The following is a 26,095-nucleotide window of genomic DNA, read 5'->3' on the forward strand; positions in this document are numbered from 1 at the left end:
AGGAAGCTTAGATGGTTTGTCCGTGCCCTCGCATCCAGGAAAAACTAGGATTAGAGCAGACCCTGCCCCATAACCTGTGCACTTTGCGCCACGTCCTTCCAGAGCTCAAGCTGATGTTGACAATCGACAAGCTGCCACCACCTCTGTCCAGTGTTGCTGCTTATCCCAGTGTATGTGCGTTTTAGTCTTTAACATTTCTTCCTCCCCCAGGGAAAGGGGTGAGGCTGGCAGAGCCAAGCAATAGGTGGTGATAGCACCCCACTGCCCTGCCAGCCTTATGTTCCATATTCCCCCAGCCCCTGACCCAGACTCTCAGTCCTGGCAGAAGCTAAGAAGGTGAATGGCAGCCAGCCTGGCTGTCAACACGAAGCACAATTCAGTATGCTGGGTGACCTGCAGTGCTTTAATAAGGGACGACCCAGCCCAGACAGATCTGGGGAGGAGGATGCCGAGCAGCTGTAGTCAGTAGCTGACCTGACCTGGCCTGTGGCGTCTCCAGGTGAATGGAGCTCCTATCTAGCCTAGGCCCGGGCCCAGGAGTGGAGATTTGGGAGCATCGCCACCAGGCTCCGGGCAGGGTGGTCAGCAGTTCCCTGGCATGGTGCTGGTGGTACATCTCATGATTCTGGTTCCTGAGAGCCCTGGGCTGAGGCTGAAGCTGAAGATAGGTGAGGGGCTTCCCGGGGCCCTCCTTAGTAGGGAAATAGGTACTCTAGATCTTCCAGCTTCCGCATCTCCTCCAACCCGATGGACACGGTTTTCCGCTGGGGTTCCTTACGCTGCACGGTGATCTGGATGGGGTTGTTCTCGGGGAAGCTGTTCAAATCGGTGGCCACAGTTGCAAACTGAAATAAAACAAAACCCCTCAGAATTCCATCCCAGACCTGACCCTAGCTCAGCTCTTCGTCTCTGCAACCCCCTTGTTGTTTGCCAAATGGGATCTTAGATAGCCTTACCGCCTGTTCACGGACTCCAGGAACAGGTACAAACCAGTGCCTTCTCTGTCGTGTGAGGTTTCCAACCACAGTCGTCTGGGCCTCTCCTCCCGTGCCCCTGCCCACCTCCCTTCCCTTCTTCGTCCCCCTTTCGCCTCTTCCCTGTGTTTCCCTTGATGCCCTTGACTTCCTGGCCCACTCACGATTATTATGAGTTGAAGAATCCCAAAAGTAGTGGCTTTGGAAGCTGAACATTACAGAGGTGCTGATGAATATATTAGTTTGCATTCCCAGTGGGCCCCAGAGTGGTGTAATCCTTAAACCTCCCAGAAGGAAGCAACCTGGAATTCATGCTCATCCGCCCAGGCAGAAAGGCAGCCAGCAAGAAGATGAGTTGCCTCCAAATCCCCTGACCTCCCGGCCCTCTTCTCCCAGGGCTCACTTTGTAGGGCTTGCACCACTTCCCCACCCCGGCTGTGTTGGCCGCACGGACGGTGAGGCAGTAACTTGTGTTAGGCTTCAGCTCCATCAGCTTGACAGTGGTGCCCAAGATCTTGTTGAAGATCCACGGGCGATTCTTTGTCTTGGGCGGCTCATTGTCATTTGTCTTGACCACCTCCTGCAACAGGACCTGGTAGAAACTGACCTGCTGCTTGCCCAGGGAATAGGTCCAGGAAATCTAGAAGAAGAGACCCCCCCCCCCACCACCAGGCTTCCTCAGACCTGCTCCAGGCTGTCCTCCCCTCACCTCCCACCCCCAACCATGGGTCCAAATGCCCCACTCCCATCCCCTGTCCCTCCTGGGGCTGAGGCAGGTCTGATGGAAGGGATAAGGCATGCTACGGGCCTGTAGCATTTGCAACTCTCCCTGGGCAGCCCCACCCACCTCAGGGTGTGCCCCCAGCCCATATTTCTTCTAGACTAGTTGAGAGGGACCTTAGAGATCATCTTGTGCACCTCACTCCTTGCAGATGAGATTACGGGTTCAGAGAAGGCGGGTGGCTGGCCCGTGGTCACACAGAGTGACAGAGCCAAAGTTCAAACCAGTAGTTCCAGAGCCCACATACTTTGTGCTACAACAGTGGTTGCCAAGCCTGGCTAAGGAGCTGGGGGAGTTTTTATAGCACTGCAGATTCCTGGCCATGCTGTCTTCTCTCAGGTCTCCCATTACCAATTTCTCCTCCATCTAGGCCAGCGGTTCTCAAAGTTGGGTGTGCATCAGAACCCCCTAGAGGACCTGTTAAAACAGACTGCTGGCCCCCACAGTTTCTGATTCAGTAGGCCCAGGTGGAGGGGGAGGAGAGGAGAATTTAAATTTCAAACATGTTGCCATACGATGCTGACACTGTTGGTGGTCTGGGAACCACACTTGGAGAGACACTGCTCATCTGGGACTTCCAGATTTATCTTCCTAAAATACAGCTCAAATATCACCTTATATCACCAGATAGAAGGCTTTGCAAAAAGCTGTTCTCTACTGCTTACAGAAAAATCTATACAGTAGCCTAACATTGCAGGACCTCCAAAAAAATGACTCCAGGCTAACTTCCCCCACTCTGTTCCCTGTCCTGGACCTGAAACAGTGCTACTCAACATGAGGCCCATCAGCACCACCTGGGAATTTGTTAGTGGTGCAAATTCTCAGGCCCCACCCCAGACCTACTGAATCAGAATCTCTAGGGATGAGGCCCAGGAATCTCATTTTTAAGAAGACGGTTGGCTCTGTAGGCACAGAAAAGTGCGAGAGCCCTACATTGGGACCTGGCTGTTTGCTCCCACCTTTTCCCACCTGTGAGGTGTTGCTAGTGTCAACCCCTCCATGGAATGTCTTTCTCCCATCCCTGGATGTTTAAATCCTACCTCTGCGTCCCAGCTTAAATGCTACCAAAGCCACCAAGCTTATTCCTACACCTGGAAGTAATTTTTCTTTCCCCCTGAATTCCTGGTGGCACTTGATCTGAACTCTGGCCATAGAACTGCATCCAATCCAGCTTGCACTGGAGTGCTTTACAGACATGGCCTCTCTCCTGTGCCAGGAGCGTGAGGTCAGGATGCAGGTGGTAGGCATCTTCGCACTCCCCGTGGAGCTCAGCTCAGTGCCTGGCACACGGGGGCAGCCAGTAAGCCTGTACCTGAAGGCACAAAGAGGGAAACTCACCACAGCCGTGGAGTCGCTGACTGTGTGTTCGCAGATGAAGGGCGCCTCCGGCACATCCATGACCACAGAGGACTCTGAGGGTGTTGAGGAGGTGTCTGTGTCCAGCTCAGGGTTGTCAAGGTCCAGCAGGCCCCCAGGGACTATTTGGGACTTCGATGGACGGGGGCAGAGAGCCAGGTCCCTCTTGTGTGTGTCGTTGCCCACCGAGGAGAGGCTGAGTTTGTTCAGCTCCCCCTCTAACATCCCTGCAAAGAAGCTGCTGTTGGGCTGGGTCACAGCCAGTTTGATGGGATTCAACAAGGTGGATGAGAGTGGGGAGATGCTGGTGTCATCAGAGCTGCATTCAGAATCCTCCACTGGCATCGGCTTCCTGAGTGGGAGGGAGACAGGTGAGCCACTGAAGGAGGCCACCCCAGCCCATGCAGCTGGGAATCTCCCCGAAGGCAGGCCTTGAGCCTGACTCGCCAGTAACCCCAGATGCTTCTGAATAGCTCAGAACATCCTTATCACCCTGCAGCAGTCCATTCAACCCACCAGGGCACTTACTGAAAGATGCAGATTCCTGGTCCCTGCCCCCACCCCCCCGCCCTGCTTTGGGGTGGGACTGGGGAAGCTACTAAAGTATCTTTAATAAGATCTTCAGATGATTCTGAGGCATGTGTTCTGAGGCCCAGAATTTGAGAAACACTGCTAAAATCTTAAGTCCTCCTTCCACAGCAGGGTGCAAATACCCTGGGGAATGCCCAAACCAATCTAGTGGGGTATGGAAAAATATCTAAGTGTCTAAATTAAAAATAATTAAGCTTTACTAATACTTGCTACTGTTGAACAGTAATTACTAATTTCTTTACTTAGATTTTGCAACATTTAACAATATTTATTAATATGTAGCATGTAAAGTTAATAGTACACATAAATATGAATATATTGGGGTAAAAGCTCAAAAATCTTTCTTCCATTCTAATTTTGTTAAATTATGAAATATTTTAGACATACACAAGATATCAAGAATAATATATTAATATATAATAATGTATGGTGATTATAGTTAGTACTACTATATTGTATGTTTGAAAGTTGGTAAGAAAGGGGCACCTGGGTGGCTCAGTCGGTTGAGCGTATGACTTCGGCTCAGGTCAGGATCTCGTGAACTGTGAGTTCGAGCCCCGCGTCGGGCTCTGTGCTGACAGCTCAGAGCCTGGAGCCCATTTCAGATTCTGTGTCTCCCTCTCTCTGCCCCTTCCCCACTCATGCTCTGTCTCTGTCTCTCAAAAATGAATAAACATTAAAAAATTTTTTTTAAAACAAAAAGAAGAAGAACGTTGCTAAGAAAGTAGAACTTGAAAGTTCTTATAAGAAATAAGTCTATAACCATGTGTGGTGACAGATGGTAATGAAACTTACTGGGATAATCACTTCATAATACACACACGTATCAAATCATGTACACCTTCTAAAGCCTCAGCAGTACAGTTAAAGCCCCTGACACTTGTGTCCCCCTCCTCAGTCTGCATCCTCCCGCTCAGAGGTAACCAGTACAGCACATTCCAAATTTTGTGTTTATTCTTCATGTGTGTTTCTATAGGTTTGTTACATGTGTACGCTATCCTTACACAAGTTCTGTTATTTTGCATATTTTAAAACTTCATATAAATAAATGGTGTCATATCCATCAGCAGCTTGCTTTTTTCATTCAACATTGGTTTTTTTTAGATTCATTTGTGTTGATACATGTAGTTCTGGTTCAGACATTTTAACTGTTGTACACTTTCCATTACATGGAGATTTGTCTTGTTACCAATTCTTTGCTATTACAAAGAAAAACCTTATACATGTTTCCTTAGTTTGTTTTTTTGTTTGTTTCTTTGTTTTTTTTTTTTTTTTTTTTTACTGATGTAGTCCAGAATCCAAAAAGGTTGGGTCTCAAATCTTTTTTTTTTTTTCCTTGACTAAAAGGAAGAAATACATACTACCTGGAAACCTGGTATACTCATACATACGTGTAAAACTGAAACACATTTCACGAACCAGTAATTACTCTATGTGTGATGTGCTCTGGAATTTTCTATTCTTCTGTTTCATTTTTATAATCCTGGTCTCTGTCAACTAGAGTGAGTTGCTCACCCATTAATGGACCACAACCCACATTTTGAAGAGCAGTGGTACAGCAGGAGCAGTCACTGGGCCTTTGGGGGCCAAGTACCCTAACCAAGGTCACAAGGTGAGTTGAAGGCAGAGGTTGAACCAGAACCCAGATCTCCTGGGTCCCATGCCTCACAGCTCCCAGCTGCCTCTGGTGCATTCTGGCTCCTCTCCTCTGCTTCTTACCCCATTTCCCCAGCTGCTCCGGACAGATCCAGCAATCAATACACATGCCCGGATCCCTCACTCCAGGCCAACCACTGGCTTCATGGCTGATGGATATGCCAACTTTTCCTTGAGTTCCAACCCCAAAGACTACCTCCTGAGAAATCCTGATCCGTCCAAACCTTCTATGCTAGCGAACATTTGCCATAGGTGACTCCCCCATCAAGGTCCTTTGTAGGCTGGAGTCTTGTATTTAGGTCACTTATACTTAAGATTGTCCTAATGAGTCTCTATTTATCTATAAGATTTAAAGCAATTTTTTAAGCTAATCTCTACACCCAACACAGGGATCGAACCCACAACCACAAGATCGAGAGTCACATGCTCTACCGACTGAGCCAGCCAGGCACCCCAAGAATATCTGTTTTAGATTCTCTTATTCAAAAGAGCAGTGCTGAAGTGGGCACAGAAAGTAGTTAAGTATTGAGCTATATGCTGGACAAAAATTTTTTATGCTCTTCATGACAGCCCTGCTGGATGGGTGTTAGCCCCATTTTGCAAATGAGGGACTGAAGGTCCCTGATCTTAATTAATTTGTCTACAGTCATGTTTCTTAAGTGATAGAACTTGGATTTGAACTTGGGCTCCTAGCCCAAGATTTTCCTGTCATATCACATGACATTTCCTACAAGTATCTGTCACTTTAGCCACACCTGCTTACTTATAGGTCCCTTAGGGACTGGACGTCATATCCCTTTCATGTAATCAAGACTAGCTACACAGTTCATGGGGCCACTTCTTCAAAATTATTAAGAATTTCTAGACAGTGACAGCCCTGTCTGGTTCCTCAAGGTGTCCTGTCATAGCACAGATTGGGCTTATTATTCTTGATTCTTGCCGAACATCTCCAAACACACACACACACACACACACACACACACACACACACACACACACACAAACACACACACACCAGACTGAGCACTCCTTGAAGGCAGGGGCTGTGTTTTTCAACTCTGCATTCCTAGAACTTGACATTAGGCCAGACACCTTAGAGATGCTCAGAGAATTTTGTGGAACAAACTAAAGAGAACCTACAATCACTGAGGAAGAACAATAAACTTCAGGCTGACAGCAGGCAGGCTACTGGGGGGACATAATCAGGCAGGCAAAGGCACCAAAAGGGGGGACTGAGGAAGAGGAGCCATGGGGAATGGAATGGACTAGGGGTGTCTGTACGGGGGTGTGGGAGTGGGGAGGACCACAGCTAGACAAAGCAGGATGAGAAGTACCGTCAACAAAACTCTAATCCTCGAAGGCCTTTTGGAGCAGGAGGCCTCCAAGCCTCCAAGAACTGATTTGGGGTCAGACATCCAAAGTGCAACCTGTACACATGCTGTGCTCTTCCTGGGGAGTTCAGGGACCAAGCTGTGACAGGTCAAGGAAGCAGGATTGCTTTTCCGAGACCCTCTCCTTGCCCCTCAGTTCCGGCCTTAGAAAGAAGGAAAGGACCAGACTTGTGTCTTACGGTAGATTGATGGTATCTTCCTCCAAGAAGTTAAACAAACTGCCTCTTGTGGAAAGTGGGAGTCCTTTGGTAGTGACGGTCCTGTTCATAGACTTGGGGTTTGGAAAAGGCTTCGACATTTGATCGAGTGCATTCAGAACATTGAGGTTTTCCTTCTTCAGCATGGCCTCCCCCCCATCTCCCACTTTACACAGTGCCTTTGATGCCATCTTGTCTGTTTTGGGACCGCAGCCGTCACCACACAGCTGACAGGAAGCAGAGAGAAACTGGGGGCAGTGGACCCACCCGTAGTTTGCGTGGGCTGGGGGTGCAATGAGCTGACTTCATAATCACGGCAGAGTGTAACAATTAGGGGCCAGCCTCCCCCTTGATCGGAGGCTGCTGCCGCCCAGGGCCAGTGTTAGGAGTGGGGTACAAGGGACAGACTACATCATCCCTTGGGCCCCTTCCAGTTCTAATGCTCTGTGGTTACAGCAACCCTGTCCTTCTCTGAAGATCTCAAAATGCTTACCACCTGTTCCCTTTGGAGCTGCTCTGGGAAGGAGGAGCAGGTGGTAAGAGAAAGGCTCCCGGGGGCAGGTGGGAGTCGGCAGGGGCCCTGGGAGACAGGCAGCATTGAAATGGGTCTCTGGGAGGGGGGAGTTTGTCTCCAGAATGCTGAGGCTCTATATCCAGAAATCCTGGGCAGCAAACCCCAACTATGTCAGTAGGCACAGGGAAAGTCCAGATGGCTCATGGGGTTCACAGCCCACATACAGCCAGGTTTTGCTGCTAGAACTCTAAATGTGCCACATCCTCACCCCGAGCGTCTCTGTGTGTTGAGTGACAACGGTGGATGCTGCACAGGGATACAAATATGGGCCAGACCTGTTTCTGTTCTCAAGGAAACCACCTTACCGTATGAAAACCAACACATAACTCCGGGAGTGGTTAGAGTGGCTTTGCACTCACATGTGGATTTGTCCACTCTAAGTCCCGCTCTGCACCTACAGGTTGTGTAAACCTCTGGCAAGTGACTTCACCTCGCTGAGCCTCAGTTTCCTCCTCTGGGAGATGGGGATAAAAACAGCAGCCGCCTTATTGGATTGTGAGGAGATGTCAAGTTGTTTTATGTTTCCAAGAGGACGAGGCAAAGCAAAGGACATTTAAAAACGCCAAATCATATCTTCTGTGTTCCAAATCATCAGGGTTTTTGTTGTTAATTCATCCCCCAAAAGAGAAAGTGTTGTTTCAAAAATAGAGCCGCAGATGCCCTCTCTGCTGCTTCTGAGCACCTACCATAGAAATCTGTAATTACCCGGTATCTTGGACTCCTCTTCACTGTCCTCCCCACTAACACGTAGGTGCCTGAGGGTAGGGATGGTCCGTCGGGTCGAACTCCGCGGCCCAGCGTTTAGAACAGAAGCCGACGCCCGGGGGCGCGCAGCACGACCTGCGCGCGCGCCCCCGGAGGCGGGTGGAGGCGTGTGCGGACGCGGGGCGTGGCGGGCGGAGAGCGGGTCCAGTCGGCAGCGCGCGGCGGGCGCCGGGGGGGGGGGGGGGGGGGGGGCACGGGGGTGGAGCGTCGTGGGGCGGGGGACTGGGGACTGGGGGCCGGCTCCCGCCCCAACCGCCCTGTCGCCGCGCGGCCAGCAGATGGCGCTGCAAGGCCAGGTCCTGGCGCCTGGAAGGCGGAAGCGCGGCGTGGCGCGAGCAGCTGGGCAGAGGCGCGGAGACCCGGCGGGGCGCGCCCCCTCCGCGCTGCCGCCTTGCGCCCCTTCTCGAGCAGGGTGCCGCCGGGTGAAGGGAGAGGGCCCCGCGGAGGCCCGCGGGACGACCAGCCCCGAGCCTGGCGTTACCCGGACCGACCCCCAGGGAACATGGGCGTTCTCAGGGCCGGGCTGTGCCCGGGCCTCACCCAGGACACGGTCCAGCTTCTGAGGAGCCGCGGGATCAAGACAGGTGACCGCGTGCGCACCACCCAGCTGGGCACAGCGCCGACTAGGCGTACCCGGGAGGGGTCCTCCCCGCACCCCCGTGCTCTGCCCCGCACCGCTCTGCAGAGCCTCGGGAAGGCGGGAGTGGGGCCAACCGAGCCCCTGGGGAGGGCAGAACCCCTACTGGGTGCCAGGCGCCCCGCCAGGCCCCACGGCTCTGTGCTGTCACGTAGGCCGCCTGGGACTGCCTGCCCCGGGGTAGAACCGGCACCTCGCTTTACAGAAGAGGAAAAGCCACGTGTGGGAAGCCCGGCGCCTCCCTTCCTGCCAGTCAACCACGTGTGCTTTGTTTTCAGTGGTGGACCTGGTTTCTGCAGACCTGGAGGATGTAGCCCAGAAGTGTGGCTTGTCTTACAAGGTGAGCTATCTCCACGCTACAAACTTGGGTGTCTCTAAATGCTCAACCCTGAGTCAAAGGAACAAAGGGCTCCCAGAGATTGATAACTGGGATGGCAGCAGCGTATGAGACCCTGGGATGCCCCCTCCCTTGGCGGGTCATTGCTGTGTGCTCCGGGCTGCTTTGGGTTGAAGCGATCCGGGCCCCATCTTGAGTTGCCCCCGCCCCTTTCGTAGGCCCTGGTTGCCCTGAGAAGGGTGCTGCTGGCTCAGTTCTCAGCTTTCCCCTTCAATGGCGCTGATCTGTACGAGGAACTAAAGACCTCCACAGCCATCCTGTCCACTGGCATCGGAAGGTTTGTACTTGGGTAAGAAGGTGAGAGGCTGGAGGACCGCACTGCCTCCAGTACCGCCTTTCACTCTTGAATCTAGAGAGAGCAGGGTTTTTCAAGCTGTGATGAGGGCAGCATGGGCAGATGGCCAGGACTTCTGAGTTGTCTTACCTTATGACAGGGTTTCTTGACTTCGCACTTCTAACATTTTGGGATTTGTAATTATTTGCCCCGGGGCAGGGGGTGGGAGGGTGTCTGTCCTGTGCATTATAGGATTTTGGGCAGCATCTCTGGACTCTATTCAATAGATAACAGTGGTACCTCCCTTCTCCCCATGTTGTGACAATCAAAAATGTCTCCAGATGTTGCCAAATGACCCCTGTGGGGGCACAATTGCTTCTGGTTGAGAACCACTATCCTATCACACAAAATGTCAGTATTTCATTATTATTCAGCAGATCAAAGCAGTTCTTCTCTGGCCCTGCTTCCCATTTCACTGAAGGACAGGGCAAGGAGCACATGAGTAGCTCAGTCGGTTGAGCGTCTGACTTCGGCTCAGGTCATGATCTCACTATCTGTGAGTTCAAGCCCCACATCAGGATTTCTGCTGTAAGTGCAGAGCCTGCTTCAGATCCTCTGTCCCCCTCTCTCTCTGCCCCCTCTCTCACTTGTGCTCTGTCTCTCAAAGATGAATAAAACAAAAAGGATAGGTCGAGAGAACATGGCAAGACTGACACTCATTGAGTGCCTCCTGCGTGCCAGCCACTGACATTAGGTTATGTAATCTCTTCAGTAACCTTGTGAGTTAGTGATGATTAAGCAGGCTTGAGTTTAGCCCTAGAGATTGAGGGGCGTGGAGTGGTGGGAAAAGCCCTGAGATCCTTGATCGGAGCCGGGTGTGTGCCCCATACCCTGCAGCAAGAGGGGCCAAGGGAGCTTCCGTGGAGGAGTAGTTATATTCTGCTGCGTGGTCTTGGAAGGGAAAGAGTTGGAAGACCACAGCCAGTTTCTGGCCGAGGGAGTCTGACCTCTTTCCTGGCCTGTTCGTGCAGAATTTGATGAGGAACTCTGCCACCAGAAAGGTCTCTGGATTGGTTTGGCCCTTGCTGTTTCCCTAACACGTTCTCTTGGCAAGATTCATACAGCATGGTGCTTGTTCCTCCTGGTTGGTGGTCCAAGTCTCTTACCCCTCAAGCACCGACTGCATGCCTACTAGGTGCCAGATACATGCGGATTATAGGTGTCCCAGTATGGCACGGCTCCTGCACTTAATGAATGTGTGGTGTAGTGGGTAGATAGGAGAGCAGGTGAACAGAAGAGAGGTGTACGCATGTGTGGAGGCAGCATAAGGAGGGAGTGATTCACCGGAAGCAGACCTGGCCTTTGGGCTTAGAGAGCTTAGAAAAGCAACATGGGCAGAGGAAGCGTTTAGGGAGAAGTCAAGTCATAAATGGTCAGGACTGTGGCTGCAGTGGGGTGTTGTAAAGGAAATCAGAGGGGCACCTGGGTGGCTCAGTCGGTTAAGCGTCTGACTTCGGCTCAGGTCATGATCTTGCCGTCTGTGAGTTCAAGCCCCGCGTCGGGCTCTGTGTTGACAGCTCGGAGCCTGGAGCCTGCTTCGGATTCTGTGTCTCCTTCTCTCTCTGCCTCTTCCCCACTTGTGCTCTGTCTCTCTATATCAAAAATAAATAAACGTAAAAAAAAAATTTTTTTTTTAAAGAAAAGGAAATCAGAGTGGTTCTGGAAAGTTCTGAGGCGGAGGCAGGCTGTGGGCATTGAGGAACGTATGGGCCTTCTCTGAGTGCCTACCAAGAACCCGGCACCATGCTAGCACTCCACAGTACATTATTTCCTTTGTTCTCCACGACCACCAATGGACACATCACAGGTAAAACAACCATTGGCTAGATGAAGAGACCGGAACTCCGGTTAAGTGACGTGGGCAAGTTCGCACAACTAGTAAGTGGCAGACCAGGCCCTTGAGGCCGTACCTGTCACACTTCTGACTCGGACGGCTCTGTCCTGTTGCCTGCCTCCAGGAGGGAGGCCGTGATGTGAAAGTGAGCTGGGGGCACGGAGGCAGAGGTGTGCAGGGTGGACTGGACTAGGGAGGCTCGCAGGAGAGAGGCCAAGACCGAGATAGTAGCGGTGGAGTGCGTGAGTCCCATCGAGAGCAGGTGACAGCAGGAGACGCATTGAAAAGATGCGCAACAGGCCTTGCTACCTGGTGGGATGTAGCTGTGAGGAATCAATCAGATGATATGCTGGGTTTCTGCCCTCCTCACAACGTTCTCTGGACAGTTAACGGATGGATGTAACTTTTAAAAGGGAGGTGGGGAGTTCTGTTGTCACGCTGAGGAAATGCTTCATTAACCCAAATTAAATGAGTTTCTTTGTTGTAGGCCATCTCAGAGCCTGATGTGCAATGTCAGTCTTTACAAGGACAATAGAGAGTGAAGTGGACCTTGTAAGAAGCTGTATTGACTGGGGGAGACAGGTGATTCCCTGAAGGCTGGTCTCTCTTATCTCTGTATCTCCAAGGCTGGAGCTAGGTCTCTCTGTGTCTCTGTATCTCCCTCGTTTTAGAGTAAGACCTTCAGGAAATGGTGAGGTACTTAGGTCATGTTGGAATGAACGGCCGGAAAAGAAAAGACTAAAAGCCAATCCCAAGGGAAAGGGGGAGGCTAACTCCCAGAAATCACTCGGATTCAAAGCAAGTCGTAAGAGCAGGGTGTGCTTCTGCTGCACCAGGCAGGCGGGGCGAGGTGTCTCTCTCTGACGTCACATGCCCCGAGTTAGAAGTGCTCGGTAGGAGAGTCCTGTGGGCAGTAGGAGGCATGAAATGAAAACACAGGAACACAGCTAAGAAGTCAGCGGAGAGGGGGATTTGAGAATTCCTTATGTAGCGTGGTCCTCCTGGCCAAGAATGAGGTTGATTCTTGTCTGGAGAGTCAGTACCAGTGGTTTAGCCCAGGCTACACGTTAGAATCAAATGGGAGGTTAAGAAAAATTCTGACTTAATTACTCTAGGTCAGTGGGTCCCACACATGTCTGGGCATTAGAATCACTTGGGGAATCTTTAAACATTCCAAAGCCCATGCCTCCTGCAGGCCAATTAAATCACATTTTCTGGGGATGGGACACAGGCATCAGTAGGTTTTGTTTTTTTTCTTTTTAACACTTTTTGTTTTTTAATGTCTATTTATTTTTGAGAGAGAGACACAGAGCACGAGCGGGGGAGGGGGAGAGGGAGAGGGAGACATAGAATAGGAAGCAGGCTCCAGGCTCCGCGCTGTCAGCACAGAGCCCGACTTGAGGCTCGAACTCCTAAACTGCGAGATCATGACCCGAGCTGAAATCAGATGCTCAACCAACTGAGCCCCAGGCATCAGTCGTTTTTGAAGTTCCCAGTTGATTCCACTGTGCGGACAAGTCTGGGAACTGCTGACAGAGGCCTCTTTTTCAAAACTCCTCTGGAGACTTTAATATGCAGGCAGGATTGAGAATCACTAGTCTAGCCTAGTGGTTTTCAAACATGCGCACGCATCCAGATCACCTAGAGGCCTTGTTGAAATCAGATACAGTCTCCAGTTTCTGATGCAGCGGATGTGGGGCGGGGCCTGAGAATTTGCATTACACACCAGTTCCCGGTGACCCTGTTGCTGCTGGTTTGGGGACCATACCAGGAGAATCGCTGCCATGATGGAGCTAGGGATTGTCTGGTCCCAGCGGGAGAAGCCACAGGCTACTGGAGTGGTGATAAGAGCGTTTTGACTGGCAGGGACGTGTGCCTATAATCATGGAGTCCTTGGAATCGAAATAGATGGGGTATTTACTGAGGTGATGCTTGGTGTACACAGGAGGGTCAGGGGAGGTCTTCCAGAACCTTTGCAGAGTACTGGGGCCTGGGAAGGGGTTTGCAGGGCTGGGAAAGGGATGCATGAGGTCAGGACATGGAGCCATTAGTATGGGCTGTGGTGTAGATAGAGAAGCTTCAGCCCACAGGTCGGGTAGGGAGTGGAAACCTGTTTCATCGTGGTTCAAGGACAGGATGTGGATTAGGAATTGGCTGTGTCTTGAGTTTATCCCAAGGCTTCTGCAGCCAGGGTTTTGGCAATATAGGAACTAATTGGTACTTTTCTATCACTTGTTTCTCTGGGAACATTCATTGTGCATCTCCTGTGTTTCTGGCTCTATGCCAATGTCGGAGCCTAGTCCTTGCCGGTGGGTGCTCTGGGCCAAATGGGGAAGACAGACAAAAACAAGCACATAGAAAATAATTACCAGCTCCTAGAACTGAGTGAATTCAGCAAGGCCTCAGGATACAAGATCAGCACATAAAAATCAATTGCATTTCTGTATACTGAAAATGAACATGTGGAATTGGAAAATTAAAACATAATACCATTTACAGTTGCCCCAAAGAAAATGAAATACTTGGGTCTAAATCTAACAAAGCAGGTATGGGAGCTGTATGCTGACAATTCAAACTTGCTGATGAAAGAAATGAAAGATGACCCAAATAAATAGAGAGACCCACTATATTCGTGGATTAGCAGAGTAAACACGGCAATTCTCCACAAACTGCCCTAAAAACTTCATGCAGTTCTTACCAAAGTCCCCGTGGATTTTTTTTGATGGTAGAGATAAGGCTTATTGTAACAATTAAACAGAAAAGCTAATGATGTAGGATCACTAAAACAATTTTAAAAAAGGATAAAGTTGGAGGAATCAGTCTGCCACATGCTAAGGCTTACTATAAAGCAGTAATCAAGACTGGTGTGGTATTGGCCACGCAAAAGACACAGATCAGTGGAGTGGCGTAGAGAACCTAGCAGTACACTCACAGATATGGCCAACTGATTGTTGACAAAGGTCCAAAAACACTTCAGTGGAGGAAGGATATAATCTTTCAACAATGGTGCTGGAGCTGGTGGGCATCATGGGGTAATAAGTATCCTTAAACCCCTCATCTCACACAAAAATTGAAAATGGATCATGGACTTAAATGTACAACTGTCAAGCTTTTATCTGTATTTTTCTTTTTCTTTTTTTTTTTTTTTTTAAATTTTTATTTTTTTATTTTTTTATTTTTGGGACAGAGAGAGACAGAGCATGAACGGGGGAGGGGCAGAGAGAGAGGGAGACACAGAATCGGAAACAGGCTCCAGGCTCCGAGCCATGAGCCCAGAGCCTGACGCGGGGCTCGAACTCACGGACCGCGAGATCGTGACCTGGCTGAAGTCGGACGCTTAACCGACTGCGCCACCCAGGCACCCCTGTATTTTTATTTTTCAAGATGTTATTTAAAGTAATCTCCGCACTCTACGTGGGACTCAAACTCACAACCCCTAGATCAAGAGTTGCACCCTCCGACTGAGCCAGCCAGGTGCCCTAAGACTGTCAAGGTTTTAGAACAAAATATAGAAAATCTCTGGAACTAGGGCTAGGCAAATGGTTCTTGGATGTGACACCAAACGTGTGATCAATTAAAAAAAGGTAAAACTTTTAATAAAAAAAATAAAAATAAAAACTAGTCAAAATTTAAAACTTCTGCCCTGCAAAAGAGGACAAAAAGACAAGCTATAGACTGGGCACAGTATTTGCAAGCCACATATTCAACAAAGGACTTGCATCTAGAATATATAAAGAATTCTTAAAACTCAATGGTGAGGGGCACCTGGGTATCTCAATCGGTTGAGCATCTGACTCTTGATTTCAGCTCAGGTCATGATCTCTCACGGTTCATGAGTTCAAGCCCCATGTCGAGCCCCACTTCAGTCTCTGCACAGAGCCTGCTTGGGATTTTCTCTCTGTCTCTCTTTCTGTCTGTCTGTCTGTCTCTCTCTCTCTCTCTCTCTCTCTCTCTGTCTCTCTGTGCCCCTCTCCCACGTGTGCACACAAGTTTTCTCTCTCCCAAAATAAATAAATAAACTTAAAAAAACAAAACTCAATGGTGAAACAATCCAGTTAGCAAATGGGCAAAAGACATGAACAGATATTTCACCAAGCAGGACATACAGGTGGCAAATAATCACATGAAAAGATGTCAAACATTATTAGTTATTAAGGAAATGCAAATTAAAACCACAATGAGGGGCACCTGGGTGGCTCAGTCAGTTAAGCGTTTGGCTCTTGATTTTGGCTCAGGTCATGATCTCACAATTCACGAGTCCAAGCCCTGTGCTGGGCTCTGAACTGACAGTACGGAGCCTGCTTGGGGTTCTGTCTCCCTTTCTGTCTGCCCCTCCCCCACTCATGATCCCTCTCCCTCCCTCCCTCCCTCTCTCTCTCCCTTCTCTCTCTCTCAAAAATAAATAAATAAGCATTAAAAAAATAAACAACAAAACAAAACCACAGTGAGATATTACTGCACACCTACCAGAATGGCTACCATAAAAAGTAGTGATAGCAGCACCTGGGTGGCTCAGTCAGTTAAGTGTCCCAACTTCAGCTCAGGGTTGATGGGTTTGAGCCCTGCATCGGGCTCTGTGCTGGCAGCTCAGAGCCTGGAGCCTGCTTTGGATTCTGTGTCTCCCTGTCTCTCTGCCCCTCCCCTGTTCATGCTCTGTCTGTCTCTCTCAAAAATAAGCAAACATTTAAAAAGCAGTGATAAATACCAAATGCTGGTAAGGATATAGAGAGACTGGATTACTCATACATTCTTAGTGGGATAGTAAAATGGCATAGCCACTCTGGAAAATCGTTTAATAGTTTCTTATAAAATTAATATATGCTTACCACACAACCCAGAAGTTGTATTCTTTTTTTTTTTTTTTACATTTTATTTTTAAGTAATCTTTATACCCAACGTGGGGCTCGAACTTACAACCCCAAGATCAAGAGTTGCATGCTCTACTGAGTCAGCCAAGCACCCCCTAGGAGTTCTATTCTTACACATTTATTCCAGAGAAATAAAAACAGGTTTACACAAAAACCTGTACACAAATGTTCATAGCAGTTTGATTCATAATTGCCCCAAAGTGGAAACAGCTAGAACAGACTTCAATGGGTGGGTGGTTAAACACACTTGGTACATCCTTACCATGGGCTCCTTCTCAGCAATGAAAAGAAACAGCTATGGATACAACAACTTGGATGGATCTCAAGGGAATGATGCTGAGCAAAAGAAACCAGCCACAATGGCTGCATACAGTGTGATTCTATGTCCATAACATTCTTGAAACAACATGATAGAGATAAAGAACAGATTGGTGGTTTCCAGGGGTTAGGGGAGTAGGGGTTGAATGGAGGGGTGTGGCTATAAAAGGGTGGCTATAAAGGGAGCCTTATAGTGATGGAAACATTCTGTATCTTGATTGTGGTGGTTGCATAAACCACGTGTGATACGATTCCATAGAACTGTACGCGCACACACATAACACTGGGGATATCTGGATAAGCTCTGCAGATTGCACTAGGGTCACCTGGCGATGTTGTACTGTGGTACAGTGTATCTTACAGTGCAGGGGGCTGCCGTTAGGGACAGTGAGGCGAAGGGTACATGCAACACCCCTGTACGATTTTTTTTGTGCAACTTCCTAATGAATCTATAATTATTTCAGAGTTTAAAGGAAACCCACAAGGGACTGAGATTCAGATCAGGAAGGAGGACCTTTTGATGGGGCGGCGGAGACCTCTGTGAGGAGTGATCTTTAGGCTGAGAGTGAACAGATGAGGAGGGCCCCAAGCAGGATCTTGTAGCCGTGCCCTCTTTCCCCAGAGATGTTCAGATCGTTGGGCAGAACCAGTGCTGGGAAGGAATGTCTTCCTTTTCTCTTGGTTCCTACTCCCCTCTGTTCCCTCCAGTCCCCTGGGTTGATTCTCTTCCTTCCTCCTCTTCTTTCATCAGCCTGGACAAACTGCTTGATGCTGGTCTCTACACTGGAGAAGTGACTGAAATTGTAGGAGGCCCAGGTAGCGGCAAAACCCAGGTACATGTGCGGCCAGCAGCCAGGAGGACAGGGGGAGGTGGGTGCATAGCTCCATATCCCTGAGGGAGTTTCTGCCAATGTGCTTGTGACTCAGAACTTGGAAGAGAGAGGATGGGTGATGAGGAGTGGGGCTTGAACTTGGCTTGATCATGTCACTGGGATTTGCACAGGATTTGGTGGGGAGTTCTCATTTTGGGGGCTCAAGTTCTCCCAATGCCTTGTCTTTTCAGGTATGTCTTTGTGTGGCTGCAAATGTGGCCTATGGCTTGCAGCAGAATGTTGTATACGTTGATTCCAATGGAGGACTGACAGCCTCCCGCCTCCTCCAGCTGCTTCAGGCTAGAACCCCAGATGAGGAGGAGCAGGTAAAGGGTAGGAGGGTTGAGTTCCTTTGAGGTTCTGACACAGAAAGACCCAAGTATCCCTTATACTGCAAGAATTATGGCCATTTGGATTAATAGTCATTTCTATTAATACTTCCTGTACTCTTCAAGCTTCCCCTGTTATGACATTATCCTAGCTGGGATGCTACCGCACTGATCTCCCAGGTAATCCAACCCCTTGCTCACCCTAAGTCATGGCTGGCAAACACCCAGCATCTGTGTTTCCTTCCCATTGCTTGCTCTCAGCAGACGTTCCTAACCAGACCTGCCAGTTGTACTTCCCTGACTGCACTCTGACTTGGCTTTGTAGGTCAGCTCCCGGCAACCACCAGTGTGAGAACTGGCCCAGTAGACAAAGCTCATCTGCCATCTTGGACTTGAGTCCTTATGTCTAGATGCGTCTGCTCAGGTTTAAAATCCCTCTTTAACTTGCTTGATCCCCTGCTCCCTCTTATTGAAAGCCCCTCCTTCTCTTTCCCACCTCTTTAGGCAGGAGCTCTCCAGAGGATCCAGGTGGTTCGTGCATTTGACATCTTCCAGATGTTGGACGTATTGCAGGACCTCCGAGGCGCTATGTCCCAGCAGGTGAGCCTGCTGTTCTGTCCCTTCCTGCTTCACCCAACTTGCCGGGGCAATCTGTATGTGGGCAGGTGCCCTACGACAGACTGTTTGGAAATGCAGATGTGCAATCTGGTGACTCCAGCTGTGCATGCCACTTCCAGGATGGGACTCCTGAGTGCTAAATCCATTCCTGAGTACCTCATTGTTTACATGCCCATCTTTCCCGCTGAACAGTAAGACCCTTGAGTGCAAGGATCCTGTCATACTCATTTCTGCATTCATTCCCTCACAGGATCAGCTAGGATTACTTTCAGCTGCAAGTGATAGAGTCTGCCTGACAGACACATGAACCTTGAGGACATTTAATTATCTCACATGAGTCTGGAGGTTGGCTGGTCCACAGTATCAGGGCTCTAGGTTGGTGTGTCTGATTCTCTTGCTCTTTCCCCTCATGATTGCAAAGTGGCTGCTATAGCTCTAAGCCTTATGTCTTCACACATCAACCCCGGTGTTCAGGGAAGTAATAGATGGCCCCTTTTCTGCACTTCTCTCCTTTGATCAGGAAAGAAAAATCTGACTTCAGAAGCCACTAGTAGACTTTGCTTTACATCTAGTTGGGCAAAACAGAGTTTTATGTGTATCTCAGACTAGGAGTTGGGCCCACTTTCCATGATGTCAGGAGATTTCTGCCCAGTACCTGAAAACCTTCAGAATCCTGTTAACAAGGAAGAGGAGTTTAGAATGGCATTTGGGTTGGTACTGCACTATACTTGCCTAGGTACTTAGGATTTGGTGCACTGATTTATGAGCTACAAGATTTAGAAAGACATCTTAGAATAGCTCAATTCATTAAAAAAAGAAAGAAAAGAATAGCTCAATTCATGTTAAACTCTGATCCCAAAGCATAACATGTGCATGTAAAGTAAATCATTTTTACAAACTTTAGAATGTACTGAACAGATACTTGCCATAGGAGCCATCACTGATTATGACCCATGTGTGTTGAGACATGAAGTCAAGTAACCTTGATCTAATCCAACCCTCTATTTCTAGAGATGAGAGTGCGGGCCAGAGAAGTTTAGTAAGTTATTTATAGTCACCACATAATAAGGATAAGAACTAAGTGAATAACCCAAATCTCTCAACTCCCAAGTCAAATGACTGTATTTTTTACTGGAAGACCATTATGATAGTATATATCCTATTATTGTATAACAAATTACATAAATTTAATGACTTAAAACAACACATGTTTACTACCTCACAATTTCTATGGGTCAGGAGTCTGGCACAGTTAGCTGGGGCCTTTGCTTAGGATCTCAGTAGTCTGTAATCAAGATAGCAGCTGGGCTGTGTTCTTATCTGGAGGCTCAACTGGGGGAGAATCCACTTATAAGTTCACTCAGGTTGTTGTCAGAATTCATTTCCTAGTGGGGTCCAGTTTCTTGCTGGCACACTGCCCCCTGTTGTCTGCCATGTGGCCCTTTCCATAGCAGTTCACAGCATGACCACTTGCTTCGTCAAGACAGCACAAGAATGAGAGCAACACACAGTCTCATATAACATAATGTGATCTTGGGAGTGATGTCTCATTACCTTTGCTGTATAACGTAGCCTAGACAAGAGAGTAACATTCCAACACCTTTGACACCGTATTAGTCAGAAGCAAGCCATAAGACTCACCTGTAGTTGGGGGGAGGGGATTATATGAGAGCTTGTACACCTGGAGGTGGGGGTCAAGGGGCTGCTTTAGGTTCTGTCTGCCATGGATGACCTGATAACTCCATAGTTGCCAGCAGTGAAAGGCTGGCTGTCCCCATTTTAGCCAGAGATTTCAACCTGCTCTCCCAGAGTAAGGAAGAGTTAAGCTGATTTCAGCTTTAGCTTCTCTTTTGCTGTCTTCTCTTAGACAAGCTGATGGCCGAGAGTCAGAAACTGGAAGATGAACGAAGACATGCAAAAGACAGGCCAGATAATGCTGAATATCCAAGATCTGGTCGGCATGAAGTGAGAAAGAAAGCTGTAGAAACAGAATCAGCAAATGACTTGTATATAAGGAGTAAGGGAGGTTAGGTCCAAGATGCTAATGCTTGTGTAAAGACAAAAGTTTATGGTTTTAACAGATGGCTGTCTATATAGTCTAGATTTAGAACCACTTCAGATGCATAAGATGAGGCCCTAGAGGCATGATGATCTGGAAAGAGTGAAGTAAAGAGAAGGCTAACCCTTCAGCACAGGGAGTTAGGAATTTGGGGAGTAGGAAGGAGAGGGAGAAGAGGGACCTGAAAAGATGGTGGAGGGCTGGCCATCAGGAGAAAGATGGCTGCTAAGAAAATTCAGGACTGGAGCACCTGGCTGGCTCAGTCAGTAGAGCATGTAACTCTTGATCTCAAGGTTGTGAGTTCAAGCCACACGTTGGGTATAGAGATTACTTAAAAATAAAATCTTAAGGAGTGCCTGGGTGGCTCAGTCGGTTAAGCATCTGACTCCTGGTTTCGGCTCAGGTCGTGATCTCACAGTTCGTGGGACTGAGCCCCACATCAGGGTCTGCACTGACAATGCTGAGCCTGCTTGGGATTCTCTCTCTCCTCTCTCTCTGCCCCTCCCCTGCTCATGCACTCTTTCTCTCTCTCTCAAAATAAGTAAATACACTTAAAAAATATAATAAAATCTTAAGGGGTGCCTGGGTGGGTCAGTCGATTGAGCGTTCAGCTCTTGATTCCGTCTCAGCTTGTGATCCCAGGGTCGTGGGATCGAGCCCTGAGTTGGGCTCCACATGAGCATGGAACTTGCTTAAGATTCTCTCGGGGTACCTGGGTGGCTCAGGCAGTTAAGCACCCTACTCTTGATTTTGGCTTAGGTCATGATCTCACAGTTTGTGAGATCAAACCCTGTGTGGGGCTCCGTGCTGACAGCTGGGAGCCTGCTTGGGATTCTGTCTGTCCCTCTCTCTTTCTGCTTCTCCCCTGTTCGCATGCTTTATCTCAAAAGAAATAAACATTAAAAAAAAGAAAGATTCTCTCTCTTCCCTCCTCTGCTTATCCCCCTCGCACGTGTGTGTATGTGCTCTCTAAAAAATAAGATAAAATAAAATAAAATCCTAAAAAAGGAAAAAGAAAATTCATGGCTAGGGCTATAGAACTTGGAACAGGGATTTCGCAAATATATTTTGGGATATCTGTGATGTCCTTTGATTTAAAACCTCTCTCTCCACCCAAGTCTTCAGTAAAATCTCTCATACCTACATAGGAGGTGGGGTGGGGGACTGAAAGTCCGTGAAACCTGCACAGCTAATATTTGGGGTTGGGGAACTTACTTCTTACCAGTTCCGGATAGAGGAGCAATCTTGTCCTGTAATGGACACCCCCTAGAGACTAACTGGTTCATGGCACCTGCTTCTCCCCAGGTGAGCAGTGCCTCAGCGACTGTGAAGGTGGTGGTTGTGGACTCGGTCACTGCCGTGGTCTCCCCACTTCTGGGAGGTCAGCAGAGGGAAGGTAAGAGGTGTGGCAGAGCCCACAGTCCGGGACATGAGCTTGCCTCCCAGCTCTGAAATCCAGTCCCCATCCAGCCTAGTCCCGGGTGCCCTGCTGCCCTCGCCCTTTGCTTCTCTTCCAGGTTTGGCCTTGATGATGCAGCTGGCTCGAGAGCTGAAGACCCTGGCCCGGGACGTTGGTGTGGCGGTAATGGTGAGGAACTGGGCTTGGCCAGCTTGCTGCTTTTGTGTCTGATCCCAGGGCTTTGCCAAGGGGGCACATGAATTCAATTTCTAATTCAGTTTCTAGGCTGTTTACTTCCCTTAAATGGCAGCCTCTGAAACCCGAAAGTGGCCCTTTAGGAAAGGGTCCTGGCCCAACTTCCCTCGGTCATCGAGCCCTGGATTTTGACGGGATTGGACGTAAATAGCCAAGGGGTCAAGGACAGTCTTGTTTTTCTTTTTACTTTAAGACAGGTTTATTGGGGTATAATTCACACAGAGTAACTCTCTTCTCATTTAAAGTTTGGCTAACAGATACTAATGTATCCAGTCTTGTTACCCTGGCACAATCAAGATCTGGACTATTTTGGTCACCCCAAAAAGGTCACCCAGCCCCAGACAACCACCAATCTGGTTTCTATCTCAATAGTTTTCCCTTTTAAGTCTGCATGCTTCTCATAGGGCAAAATAGTTAAATATAGGAATCAAATTTGCAATAAATCGCCACATCCACAGAAATCATATTAATATTTTTGTATATCTCCATAGGATCTTTTTTCTCTGCATATATACCTATACGTTTAACCAGCTTTCCGACCAAACTGTAACCTTGTTTAAAAAAAAAACTGAGGGCACCTGGGTGGCTCAGTTGGTTAAGCGTCTGACTCTTGATTTTAGCTTAGGTCATGATCGCACAGTTTGTGGGATTGAGCCCCATTTTGGGCTGTGTGCTGACAGTGTGGAGCCTGGTTGGGCTTCTCTTTCTCCCTCTCTCTCTCTGCCTCTCTCTCTCTCTCATAATAAATAAAATTTTTTTTAAAAAACTCGTTCCATTTCCCATATCTTTAGATGTTTTAAGAATGCCATTTTTAGCAGTTATATATTTTATCTAATACCTAGGTTACAGGGGTCAGCAAAGTTTTCTGTAGAGGGCCAGACAGTAAATAGTTGAGGCTTTATGGCCATATGGTTTGCATCACAACCACTCAACTCTGCCTAGATAGCATGAGAGCAGCCATAGACAATACTTGAGCAAAAGGGCATGGCTATGTTCCAGTCACATTTGATTTTCAATAACAATTTTGGGCCATATTTGGGTATTAGTTTGCCAGCCCAGATCGTATACCATAATGATCTTGGGGCCTGTAGGTCATTCCTGGTTTTCCTCTTATTTTAAGGAAGACACCAGTGAACAACACGCTGATACCTAAATCTCTTTGCACATTTCATATTATTTCCTCGAACTCCTGAAAGTATATTCCCTGAGTCAGGGTTGCATGCATTTTCTTTTTTTTTTTTTTTTCTTAATGTTTATTTACTTATTTTTGAGAGAAAAGGAGCACACACAAGCAGGGGAGGGGCAGAGAGAGGTAGACACAATCTGAAGCAGGCTCCAAGATCTGTGCTGTCAACACAGCACGACGGGGAGCCCGACGGGGCCATGAGACCATGACCTGAGCTGAAGTCAGATGCTTAACCAACCGAACCACCCAGGCACCCCGAGGGTGCATGCATTTTTAAATGTGTAGATACGGTATTGCCAACTAATTTCCAGGGAGGTATTCTCATTTCTACACCCACCAGCAGTGTTCTTGAGTCCCAGGGCCTCCCTCTCCTGACTTTAGAATGCACGTGATCACCTGCTTGTGCCTCTGGCTCAGGCAGTGGGGACTCGGTGACGAATAAGCCACAGCCCCTGCCACTGGTTGGAGTCTGGTGGGGAGAATCTTATTAAGAGGATGCCGTGAGGCTCAGGTCGCCTACCTATGACTATCCTGGGCAGAGTAGAACGGACTGACCAGATTACGACCTCCCTTTCAAAGCTCCCCCAACCTCCCCACACACAGAGGCACTCCCTGACACAAAAGGCTGGGTGGATGTGGTCTCAGGATGCCTGTCTGCTGGGTCAGGGAAGCCCGCCGCTGGCTTCCCTTCAGCAAAGTGCAGACAACACTGCTTTTCCCAGACACATGCCCCATCACCTTCTGTCCAAGTCCAGCCTGAGGCATTGTGATTTAATGGAAAGAGTTGAGCACAAGTGAGGACCCACGGTTCTTAACGCAAGACCTGCTGTTACTAACTTATGAAGCCTTGGGGAAGTCATTTCTCTGTGCGAGGCCTCAGTTTTCCCACTTGTAGAATGAAGCAGTAGGAACTGATGTCCTCTACACTTGCATTAAGTCTTTGATGTTTTCTTCCCCAGGTGACCAATCACATGACCCGAGACAGGGACAGTGGGAAGCTCAAACCTGCCCTTGGACGCTCCTGGAGCTTTGTACCCAGCACCCGGATTCTCCTGGACATTGAGGAAGGGGCAGGGACGTCAGGCAGTTGGCGCAGGGCCTATCTGACCAAATCTCCCCGTCTGGTGAGCCAGCCCCAGGGGAAAGCCAGGAATCTGGGCCCAGATGTCTTATAGAGATGTCTTGGATGCTGAGACCCTGCAACCAAAATGGCCACCGGCTTGGGCTGCTTCACTCAAAAACTTACCCTTCCCTCCTGTCTTCTCCCAGCCAACAGGTTTCCAGGAGATGGTAGACATTGGAACCTGGGGGACTCCAGAGCAGAGCCCCACGTCACAGGGAGATCAGATGTGACTGTTCTACTGATTGGGAAAGGGAGGGCCATCATGGGCCCCCCAACTCTGTGCACAGTAACACCTGCTGTTCACTGCCACCCAGCGCTTGGGATTCCACTTGAAGCTCTTGGGCTGGACAGAAGAGGCATCTCTGTTTCCTCAGCTTCTCTTTCTGTGGAAACAGAGCTACAGGCGAGAGAGGTGCTGTGGTGGAAGGACCCAGAAATCCATGCCAGTGCCAAGTTTTCTTCCTTGTTTCTATCACGTATGTTTCCAGTGGGAGCTGAGTTCACTCTTGCTTAGGGCATTTCTGAAGAGGCATGCTAGTAACTGAGCAGAACCCTGTGTGTCATCGTTGTGCCTGCACTCCATCCTTACACAGTGACTGAGCCATGAAGCCTCCAGCTTGCCCCCGCTTCTCTCTGTTTTGTTTGTTTTTGTTTGGGGGTTTTTGGCCTCTGTTTTTCCATCCGTAAGATGGAGCTCCCCTAGCTTTGTCTCTGAGGTACTAGGTGGAAGTGCCCTTGTAAATGCAAAACCTTTATCTATGTCATGTTCTGAAAAATACAAAGACGAAATTCCCTGAGCCCCAAAGCCACCTAATTTCCCCCCAGAAGGTTGTTTTTCAGTTTCCCCTAGTGAGGTTCCAAAGAACGGTTATTCCTTTTTTCCCTCTTGCTGATTTGGTTTCACACACCTGCATGCATCACCATGACTAGGTGAGATTGTGAACTCCCTGCAGTCCCAGGGATATAATCTAACAGGAAGGGAGGATGTGACCACAGTGAATCCAGCTACTTGTTTATTATGCACGGTGCCTTGCAGGGCCCCTCTACAGTATAGAGTAGCCAAAGGTGCTGAACCATGGCCTTGCCCATAAACAGACAGAGGAGAATTTGCACAGTAAATAGAGCCAGCTGGGAAAATTGATGCCGGCGTAAATAATACATGGCAAATCTAGTCCTTTATGCAGAAATTCATTGCCAGTGGCTCCGAGATGCAATATAATTACCCTTCTCTTCCTGCCAGCTGTACCACAGCCTGGTGCCCTAGTGTATGAAATAACCCCCCTGTCTGTTATTGGCACTGTGGCCATCCATCTGAGGGCTGTAGCCGTGGCTGGGGGGGGTGGCAGGGGGTGGTGAGGAGGACACCAGGGAAAGAATAATAAAAGGCAAAGTAGAGAAATGATCAGAATTGTTTACTGACTACATTTTTTAAAGGAAGGTCGCCTTTCTTGGTTAGAGAGCCTGTCATGTAATTAATTAGTTGTGTCTTGGCTGCAGGAAAAGGGGGGTCAGAGTTACAGGGGGAAGCTAGGACATTAAGATGATGAACGTAGCCGAGGCAGAAGCAGGAAGCGTGGAGGA

The 26,095-nt window shown here is 48.7% G+C and overlaps 2 protein-coding genes and 1 non-coding gene across 4 annotated transcripts; 1 reads left to right on the forward strand and 2 right to left on the reverse strand.

The window, feature by feature from the left end:
- Window positions 1–382: 382 nt before the first annotated feature.
- On the reverse strand, window positions 383–7,338 carry FNDC8 (fibronectin type III domain containing 8). Of its 2 annotated transcripts, none has more exons than XM_019423955.2 (4): window positions 6,929–7,338; window positions 3,094–3,463; window positions 1,405–1,614; window positions 383–845 (listed from the first exon to the last, which is right to left on the reverse strand). In XM_019423955.2, exons 1-4 carry the CDS (start codon window positions 7,135–7,137, stop codon window positions 693–695), a joined length of 942 nt encoding a protein of 313 aa, XP_019279500.2. In that variant the 5' UTR covers window positions 7,138–7,338; the 3' UTR covers window positions 383–692. The 2 variants fall into 2 exon arrangements, with proteins under 2 accessions (XP_019279500.2, XP_019279499.2); XM_019423954.2 differs by having other exon boundaries at window positions 1,378–1,614; window positions 6,929–7,301.
- TRNAE-CUC (transfer RNA glutamic acid (anticodon CUC)) lies at window positions 5,736–5,808 on the reverse strand. The gene has a single exon. It is a non-coding gene; the product is annotated as a tRNA-Glu (tRNA).
- A 1,208-nt stretch (window positions 7,339–8,546) lies between the features above and the next one.
- RAD51D (RAD51 paralog D) lies at window positions 8,547–25,311 on the forward strand. The gene is made up of 10 exons (XM_019423953.2): window positions 8,547–8,869; window positions 9,201–9,262; window positions 9,478–9,596; window positions 17,425–17,506; window positions 17,737–17,871; window positions 18,379–18,474; window positions 21,857–21,947; window positions 22,069–22,139; window positions 24,351–24,515; window positions 24,661–25,311. The coding sequence occupies exons 1-10, from the start codon at window positions 8,788–8,790 to the stop codon at window positions 24,742–24,744; spliced, it is 987 nt and encodes a 328-aa protein (XP_019279498.1). The 5' UTR covers window positions 8,547–8,787; the 3' UTR covers window positions 24,745–25,311.
- The last annotated feature ends 784 nt before the right edge of the window (window positions 25,312–26,095 follow it).

The sequence above is a fragment of the Panthera pardus genome, unplaced genomic scaffold (genome assembly GCF_024362965.1).
Source record: "Panthera pardus isolate Hobbes unplaced genomic scaffold, ASM2436296v1 HiC_scaffold_3, whole genome shotgun sequence".
Classification (NCBI taxonomy): Eukaryota; Metazoa; Chordata; class Mammalia; order Carnivora; family Felidae; genus Panthera; species Panthera pardus.